Source organism: Homalodisca vitripennis, chromosome 1 (genome assembly GCF_021130785.1).
Source record: "Homalodisca vitripennis isolate AUS2020 chromosome 1, UT_GWSS_2.1, whole genome shotgun sequence".
NCBI lineage: Eukaryota > Metazoa > Arthropoda > Insecta > Hemiptera > Cicadellidae > Homalodisca > Homalodisca vitripennis.
Window position 1 is genome coordinate 179,195,268 of NC_060207.1, and position 10,688 is coordinate 179,205,955.

A 10,688-nucleotide genomic window follows, 5' to 3' on the forward strand; every position below is an offset into this window, starting at 1 on the left:
CTGAAAAGCGTGAAAAATCTTCAAAATTCAGTATAGAGTTCCAATAAACAAAAATTCTTTAATACATATACTTAAAGGATGGTCAAGACGAGTTAGGTCTACATGAATCACAGAAATAAACTGAAAATTACATGTCTACCACCCAATCTCATGTATATGAAAAAATGTACAAGAATTAAATACAAACGTAAGGTAACTATTTATTTATTTTAAACAATAAATATTGACCAAATCATTTAATTTATATAAATTATTAAAATGTAACGTGAAATTCTATATAATTAAATTATCACAAGAGAAGCTTAACAATGCAAAAGAAGAAAATAATAACAAAAACACTTTTAACCATTCTTAACACACAACATGCACACAAGCACATACATTGTACGAGTACATTCACAATATAAATCTGCTTAAATTTTAAAGTCTGTCATTCCATTTTATAAACCAAAATATTTTTTAGATTTATTGTAACTTATATTTCAAGAAGGTTACAAATATATACACTAAAGTGTATTATATAGGGTCTCCACTGTTATTATGATCAGACTTATCCCCCTGGGTGGCATCTCTTTGAAAAAATATTCCATAAAAATTTTGAATACCCCAATGTTGGTTCCTTTGTGCCTTAGAAGCTTATGCTGATATGTTGGGTTCTCTTAATTCTCTGCCACTTTTAAATTCAGTTTCTTTTGAGTTATAAAATATTATCAAAATCTCCCTTTTCTATCAGTAATTATTGGAAATCAGCAGGAAGTGTGGATTTTTTTACTACTTTGCATATCATAAATACAGATTTTTAATTCTTACATTTAAACACATATTCAAAACTCAAGTAGTTCTACACACATAATCAACTATCTATATATTATAGAAGTTATTTGGAAATACATGAGTTTTGTTTATAAAGTGCTTTAAAGAACACAATAGTATTCTGAACCAGACTATAATTGTTAGTTATGGCATACTTTTTTGTTGGATGAATAAGATAAAAAAAGGTAAAAATGCTTTAGGTGTCTTTATATTCAACAATAGATAGCTAAGCAGTTAAGTATCTTTATAGCTCAATGAAGAACGAGTAAAGTAAGTTATTTTGTGTTACTGTCCAACTCAGTTAGTTCTTTCTCCTAGTTTCCCAAACGGGAGATTATAACCCAGACTGAAATGGAGTACATGTTTGCAGAATGTTATTTAGATTCCAGCCTCTTGCCCCATGAGTCAGTAACAAGAATAAACATGACTGCTTGTACAGCTTGGTGTTCTGTTCTCTCTCCAGCAACAACTTCCCTTGCTATGAAATTGTAGTAATCTGAACGAAATGTTAAACTTAACAATATCGATCAAACTGATTCATTCCTGCAATACAAATCAATTTATTAATTAAAACATTTTTCTCTGTAAAACTTGTTTCTCTTCTTTAAAACTGTTCTCTGTAACCCATTAAATTAAAATAAAAGCTTTTCTAATTCCGTAGATGCATTCTGAATCAGTTTAGTCTCTTGATAATTGTAACACAGCGAATAAAAGAACAAAGAATAGTGCAGATGGAAATAGTTTTTCATGCTACCAGTGGATTTGTTCCATTAAAATGTTTCATTGTATGTGACAATAAATGTCTATTGAAATTTGTATAATTCCTCTCAATCTCTAATGTAAGGAGTGAAAACACTATTTTGAAATATGTTATTACAAATTATAAATACCTGATGAGCACTTTAATTTTTTTATATGTTCAAAACTTAAAATGGAAAGACACTTTTGCCTCCCTTTATGTACTAGATTCTCTCGATTACCCCACAATATATTTCTTGATATGACCACTTTGATTAGATATTCATTATTTATTAGGCCCCAGCGTTTAAATTGTTTTAGATATCATGGCTTCTAAAAAGAGCATATTAAGAACTCCCTAGATGATTGATGTTAGATGTCTTATGAGGATATCCGTCTCTCACTAGTTATTATTACTATTGTAAGAAATTTCCATGACCATAAATTCTCTTGGTCCAATTTAGATCAGGTCAAAAAATTCACGATCTCAGACAGGTACATAATTGGTGTTTTACCTGCACAGTAAGATGCTGCTAATGTCATAATAGATCTCCCATCTATCATAGGACAATGAACCCCACTAATTATTACTCACAGCCTTTGGGTATTCTGACTTCTTAAGTTTTAGTCTCTAGGTCACCTTTTTATACTATATTACCAGTCTCTTTGTTATTCTGATATGAGATACTCCCAGTGCATGGGTCTCTCTGATATAATATTCTCCAGTTTTTGGGTCTCCTTGATAGGACCTCAAGTAATTCCAGCATCTCTCTAACACCAGGTATTTCCAGACTACGAGTCTCGCCAATGAAAAATGTATATGCACCTAAGAGATTTCTTAAGATATTATGTTATTCTGTTTTTGGTGTGTTCACAGCATCAGAAATTCTTACCTCTATGGTCTTCCTAACTTCTCTCCAGCATCTTAATCTCTTTGATGTAAGATAAGCCATCATTAGGGTCTCTAAAACCTCAAGTACGTGTCTTAGGTAACTTTAGCGTCTTACAGTTTCAGAGCTCTCATCTCCCCAATATCAAATATTCCTGAGCTTCAGAGTTTCTTTGATGTTGTGAATTTCTGGTCTTGAAATATTCCTGGCATCAGATACTCATGGCCACTATACGTTACATCAACTAACTGTACGCTATAAACCTATAAACTGACTTAAGTCACCATAAAATTAATTTTTGTTATAATACGATTAGTAGCTGTACCTTCTTGCCTTAAAATAGCTGTTTTACACATTGATGTTTTACAGCTGAATAGTTAATTAACTAACTACAGTAACTACAAGACAATAAGAAGTTGTTACGGTTTCAGTAACCAATTTTCAATGTAAAAATGAAATGAATGGTATGTTTGGAGATAATAAGATATTTATCCTAGTTTCAGATAATTTATCTTTGAAAATTATTTTTTTTATTGTTACATGTTTAAAACCACCAGAAAATGTATATAAAATTCTCTTAGAGATTTTGTGCTGATGTGGTTTTAGGTTATTATTTATTGAAATACCACTCTCATGTCCATGAAAATATATTGCTTTCTCCAGTTGAAATTTATGCACTGCTTGTGAATTCCTTCAGGACCATGATTTTGTTGAATTTGTTGAATTTTGTTGAATTGCCACTGGGAAGTGGCAATCTAGGTTATTACAAATTACTGTAATTTTATTTTGCGATGTACAGTAGCAATAACTAAAACTACCAGGACACTAATAAAAGCTTAAATAAACAGGCTGCAAGGACGCAGGCTTCTTTGTAAAAACAATTCATACCATTATGGTATTGTGGGGTGTTTCAGTTTGTTTGGGCGAAAGTGTAAAAAAGCAAAATTGGTGACAATGAACTTATAGACATGTTCCTACCTCGAAAGTGAATTGAATAACCATCTCACACCTTACAACAAAAAACTGCGGCATGAGGCTAAACATTATAATTTCACAAGACAATTTAGTTTGTATAATTAAGGGTGGCAAAATTTAATGTGCTAAACAGATGTTTAGGCCGTACTAAAAAAGCCAAATTTTATCTCCTTTATAAAAAAACTTTGGAACCCTTGTAGCCTAAATATGATCAGGTCTTTTGAGTTTAAGTTGTACATTTAGGAAAATTATCTATCATAAATAAATGTTGAATAAGAAAATCTTTAATGTAAAAGTTATCTGAAAACAATGATTTTTATAAAATTTTACATAAACATTCCAGATTAAAAGGTTTTTTTTAGGATTTCTTAACTTTTTTACAGTCAAATAAAATGATGATTAATGTCATGTATGGATTGAAGCTCATGAAGTACTCGTATTAACAAAAAGCATTATGACATTAAAACCAAAAAAGAACAGCTGGAAGGAATTAATTTGTTTACTATGAAATAGATTTACTTGGAACCAGGCAAACAGTTTTGATTAAATTTGACATTACTTAAATAAACTTAACTTTAGAATCAACTTAATATCATGAGTTTTACATAAGTCTTGAACAAACATAATGGTTGGTAACATGAAATTTTGTGTTTTAGAGAAAAGAAATCTTGAACAATTATCAAGCATTTTATATTCCTTAAGACAAAAAAAGTTATATAAATGAGCCAACCAGAAGTAAAAAATGTTTTGGCTATGTTTTTATCAGAAGTTGTACAGATCTGCTACAATATTGAAAGTTGGTTAGAGTTAACTGAGGTTAAAGATCATCAGTGGTCATATGAAAAGAATGACTCAGCACCTAGGTATCAAAATGCCAGAGAAATAAATTACTTTGTTGGGCTAGTGTCTAGCTGGCAAAAATTTGCCAATAACTTTTGTCGTTAAATAGTCAATATATAAATAATTCAGTGTCTTAACTTCGAGAAACTACTTCACCTAGGATTAGGAAGTCAATCTACATAAAATCTGATAATAGGTATGAGAAAATAAATCCACAGATATCAAAAAGTTTAATCAATACGATTTGTAACCAAAATATTTACAAGGGTTATAACGCGCTGCAATAACTTATTGAGTATGCTTACTTTAATAATTACAAGAATAGTATTTCAAGAAATAGTTGTTTCGATTGGAAGTCTTCTTCATCTGATTGGTGGAAGAATAAGAAGAATAACTCATGCATTCAATGAACATTTTACATCATACCCAGTTAGTTCGTCTTCCAGAAAATGTTTCATCTGCCATTTGCAAAGTGGACATAAACTTTAACGACTTTATGACTGAGTTGGCCTTAACAATAATTCAATATTAAACCATAATCTGGAATTAGTAGAATGTAAATCATTAATATAATAAAACCTACTCTTTACCTGCATATTTACATATCAATACATTATCTATTAAAACTTGAATTGCCATATCATTCAGATTAAAAATTTCAAAATACTTGGATGAGGGAAAATTAATTAATAATATTCAAGTTTATACACTGTAACCACTTACAGATCCTTATAAACAATTCATACATGACAAGTTTATATATGAGATTTATTTTTTTAACACATTTTCAAATTATAACTGATAAATTAAGGAATTTAAGGATTAATTAAGGATAAATTAAAGAAATTAAGGAACCATTTAAGGAACTTTCAACTGTCACTAACCTCTACTAACGATTAACTTAATTATATTCAGAAATATAAAAAAGTTAAAAAGTTGGAAATTTACTAAACATTGTATGTGAACTATCATAGCTAGCACTCAATATTCATATAAATTATTATTGATTTTTTTTAATTAATATACTATTTAAAAGGACTTAAGAGACATTGTCTGAACATGAACTCAGGTTTTGCATAATAATTTTATTCAACACATGACATAGCTATGGTGGAAAGGGTTGATTCAATCTGAATGTTGAGATTGGCTCCATCTCACCTTCCTTTTAGCATCTGGAATTTGAACGCTGTCACAAACTTGATGCCTGAATTACACTATATTTTGTTGTTTAGATGTCTCTAATGTTGAAACGATGTGAGGAGTTAGCTTTTTTTTTTCTTTCTTGCCGACTTTTTTGGATCTTTTTATATGAACATGAGTCCAGGACGCAAATCTGCGACAGCATTCAGATTCTAGACGCTGCACTATGAGGTAAGTCAGCTAAACTCAACACTCACAATTTTATTGAAGTATTGATGAAAAAATAAGATTTCATTATAACTAATCTCTAAAAATTATATTCTTTAAGAGCAAATATGTACATACATCCAAGGTCAACTTGATGAAAAAACTGTATAGTATAAAACTACATTTTCAACTGCTTTAATATTTCCTATGAAATAAGTCTTTAGGAAATTAAACCTATTACGTATTAATATTTTCATTGTTACGAGTTAAAGCAAATCAACTTATTAAAAAGTTAGGATAACATACATTGCTTTAAGATATTCTTCTAGAGAATTGGGTATAATGTGTTACACCTGTAACCTACCATCAGTCATATTTAATAAAATGAATAGTTTTCGTCTATTAATAATGTCAAAAACAAGAAAATGTTAATAAAAGTATTCAATAGGGATTTTTTAAACCTTAACCTGCTGTTCTACAATTTTTTTAATGTGTTCCTAAAACTTTTCAGTGTTTTTAGCATGGATCATAACCAAAACTTTTCACTTAAAATGACCTTTTTGCAGGGTTTTGCTTAAAATTTTTTGTATCTTTACAAAAATTATGATGTTTGCTAGTATTTGTATTATTATTGTTTTTAGCCAATAAACTTGCATTTAAGAAAAAAAGTACTTTTATGTAAGATTACTATCAACATAATAAAAACAAAGTTAGAAAATAAAACAAAATATTTTTATTTTGTTTAGTTTAGAGCTATATAAAATATTTTATTTATTTTTATAATAATAATATAGTATCTTAAAAGTACTATAATTAAGAACAGATCTTGAAAATGTTAAGTAAATTGTATAAGATATGTCTGGGTTATACCAAAATAATTGGTAGTTATATATACATAGTCAAGTATAAAACGTAAAAAGTAAAGTTTTTCTGTGGAAAATTCAATTCTCTACAAATTGGTATATAGATACCCTAATTCACACAAAAATTACGTAATCAGGAAATTTATTGCACAAGTATGACAGATTTTTGTGAAACAGTTTTCGGCAAAAATACGAAGACTATACATTGTAGTGAAGCGGTCTTCTGCAAAAACATGAACAACAATGAATCATTGTGAAACAAGCAAATGATTAATACATTTTATTTTATTTTAATAAATATTTACACAATAACTTATTTACTTCCACATTAATTTTAGGAATTTCTAGCTGTATCTATAAAACATCTCACTAAAAATAAAACCTAAAAAAGTCACTAAAAAAGTCACTGTGTGACTTATTATGTATTATTAATTTTATACAACTGTACTGAATAATTGGCTGGTGTAACTGGTTTTTTTAATGCTTAAAATTATTGTTATGTACTTTACAAAAAATTTTTGTCAGGTGTTTAAGCCTCAATTTGTGACTACCTTAAATCATATATATCTGTGACAGGTGTCGATAAAATTATGATAAGAAACACAACTGAACATAACCGAAATTAATTCTATAAACAGTGAAACATAAAAACTTTGTTAAACAAATATGATAGCTAGTCAGTTGGTTAAGGATAATTGCAAAAAATATGGTAATCATGACCAAATAAAGAGGAAATATACTAATGAAATCTAATGAAAGCTAACTGCAACTATTCTAAGGTCAATTTGTTTTCAGTTGAATAATACTCGTTTTAAAATCAAAACACAAGATATGCAATAAGTACGGTAGCAAATTCATGGTCTGATTCACGCCATATTTAAACATCACTGACAATTTAAACTAACCATTGACACTCGTCTATGTTCATGGAAAATAACAGAGAGGTCAGCATTCCTGCTGACATTGAAATTAGGCCTAGGAACCGAATTTTCATTTGATGTACACAAAAATTTCATTAAGGTGCTCTATACAAAACTAATTGTCAATTTATATTAAATAAGTTTAATATAATATATATTAAACTTATAACTACAGTTGTATACTAATAACTGTAATGGAAACAACAATCTAATAATTAAAACTGTATTTTATTGATAAATAGTGCTGTGATTATTTAGAAAAATAATATTTTTGCAATAGGTTGTAAAACAATAAAATAATAGACTAATAATATTGACCCTACGTTCAAATACATATACTGAGCCCTAATACAGTATTATGTAGATAGGCCTACCAAAACAAGTTTCAATAGATGTTTTGAAAGTTTTAATAACTGAACCATAATGTTATAATGAAGACTTAAAAACTATTAAATCTCTTTTATATTTTAACAGATTTAGGAGATAATATGAAAAATAAAGTTTGGTGAGGGTCTAGGACCTAGCCTATTTATTCCCAACAAGATGAGACTTGAGTGGAAAATCCTGAAATATATAAACTACTTTTAAATAATTAAATTTCAAAAAATTATAGTCCATATTTTAAAAATTATAGTATTTTATATCACCATCTTTCTGCAATAGCTCTGTTGAAAGGTGTAAATACAATATACTTTGAGAATTGTTTAGTCTAAAGTATAAAATAAACTTGTAAATTTAATGTAGAGTTGAGGTAGACTATAAACTTACCATGTGCCCTTTTAATCAGTATTCCAGGAATCTAAGAAATCAAAATTATAATATTTAACAATAAAGCATAGACTTTAATTGATGTTTATAAGTGGCCTAAATTTATTTCAATTTAATTGTTTTCATTCTCACTACACAACGAGTCCGACGACGAACCGAAACTGACAGCTCTACCGGACCGCTCAGCTGCTGCTGAGTACTGTCACTGTCAGCAAAAGCAAGACCCGATTGTGTATTGAAGCAGTTGCATTAAGGCAACGAGCAGATGTTTGCCCTCCAGCCAATTGGAGTCCTTGAATTGAGTCCATAGCCAAAGGCGTTTGAAATATATCGAAGCAGCTCCAATGAGAACATATGTATGCTCTATGGCAAAAAATGATTCAAAACTACGTTATTTGTATGTCGATACCATAACAAAACATGTTTTTTTTTTAATAAATTAGTTGCAAATGAAAGGTAAAGACAGGCTGCAATCCAATTACAAGACTTTTTTGAATACGTGTTCACTGAGTAATTTTGTATTAACGTAACAGTTAAATAACAAACGGAAGTATAATTGGTAGCAAAAGCTTATAATAATTCATATTTTATAGTGTATATATTTCTTTATTTCCTGGAATTAAGAATGAATTGCTCTATTACAATAACCCATTACAAGTAGGAAATTAAAAATGTATCGTTATATAATGGGTAAAGTGTACAATAAAGTTAAGCGGTTTAAGACAGAAAGATGCTTGATAATGAGTACAATAATAACTAATGAGCGAGTGTGAACTTAATTTCCCTTCCATCAGAAAGCTACATGTATAGCTTTCCAGATAACTTTAATCTACTATTACTACTTCCTTGAGAAAAGAAAGGATACAAATATACCATTCACCCATCGTATTATACCATTTCAAGCACCGGATTACGTATCGATGGCTTAGAATGAAATCCTCTTATGCATACTTTATATTATCAAAAAAAAACTATTTTTGACGCCTAGGAATAAGTTAATACATGTTTTGCCTCAAATATTATGTTCCGCATTTTTTATATTGTTACGTTCACAATTTTAAACATAAAATATACTAAAATTTTTAGGTTGATTTGATTTTCAGTATACGCGTATTCAGTATGAACACGCGATTTTCATTGTTAATTCATGATTTACGTGGTTTGCATATTTAAACCCTCAGGGATATTAGTGTTTTCCATACCAACGTTGGTAGGTTTTAAAGAAATTAGCTAGACATCTTGGTATCAAATATATTTGTATTAAAAACTTTAATTAACAACAATGTTGTGGCAAATGTATTGATGTACATGTGTTTTTCAGCACAACCTATCGTACTTAATTAGCAAAAGGTTCAAAATCATACAAGAACATGTATCTCTTCCATAAATTTCCCTTCCAATCTTAGATTTATTGTGTGGTAGAATATCGTAAGGTGGACGCACGTCTCTTGGTAAAACAATTGTAATCTTTTCAATTGGAGGTTTTCAAATTTGATTTCTTCGGTTGGAAGTCTAGAGTTATATAATGTCTCTGGAACAAGATTTTCTGGTGGGTTTCTAACATTACTAGAGAAATAAGAATAACTGTCTGAAAAGTTCAGTTTTTATGTTTAAGAGCTCATCTGGATCGTAAAGAATACATTTTAGATCTGTAACCATAGGGTCATCTTTTTTGAACGAGATCTGATAGAGGGAATAAACTTCGCTGTATTTTTTTGAAAAGGTCAGAATAGCAATTTGACTTTATGGTACAATCAAATACATGGTACAGGTATTTGACTGAATAAGAAGGTTCTAGCCGTGTGGCAGGAATCGAGGTACCCTGTAGGTGAGTAGATTCCTCTATTCTTTAGCCTATTCTCTACCCTGCTGTGAACAGAGTCTCATTTCATCTGGGCGTGTCTTTTTTTCAAGGAAATTCTGTGAAATGGTCAGTGCAGGTATTTTTAACAAGCAGCAGTACATTTGATATAATATTGTTCCGATTTTGGTAAGTACACCCATCACTATAATAAATAAGATGACTATACCTAGCTCGTCAACATTGAGTCCTCCCTCTGATTTGTTCCATAAATAACAATAAACATCATTAGTTTTTAAATAAATATCGTGTTGTACACCTCCAGCTTGGTCCTATAGTATAATGCAGATAAATTTAATTGAGGACTCAGCAAAAAAGCTTCTAATTCCATTGTAAAGAGACGACTGATGTTTTGTAATCACAGTTCTTTTTGTCGTTCATTTTTTCTTGCAATAAGAGGTCTTTATTCTGGCTTGCTCAAGTTCCCTGCAATGTAAGCGATACAGATGTCACATTGATCTTTCTTAGGCTGGAACAAGCTGAGATTGAGTTCATCAAAGATTGGATAAAAGCTATAAATATATTACGTAAGGTTGTTGTCTTCTGGTTCACAGTGTGTTTCATAAAATCGATAAAAACCGCCTTTCTACTGCCACTTGGCCTCAAGGTACGTTTTCTTGTATCCTTCCTGCAGTAATGAGATTCGAGTTTGGGTAAGAGTTCTAAAAGTTCT

The 10,688-nt window shown here is 29.8% G+C and overlaps 1 protein-coding gene across 1 annotated transcript in view; it reads right to left on the minus strand.

Moving 5' to 3' along the window:
* Window positions 1-8,372, minus strand: part of LOC124352794 (tubulin polyglutamylase TTLL5) — a 158,258-nt gene extending 149,886 nt beyond the window's left edge. The window contains exon 1 of the mRNA XM_046802467.1: window positions 8,155-8,372. Coding sequence (XP_046658423.1) covers window positions 8,155-8,157 — 3 coding nt within the window. The 5' untranslated portion in view covers window positions 8,158-8,372. The remainder of the gene's footprint in view (window positions 1-8,154) is intronic.
* Window positions 8,373-10,688: the final 2,316 nt, after the last annotated feature.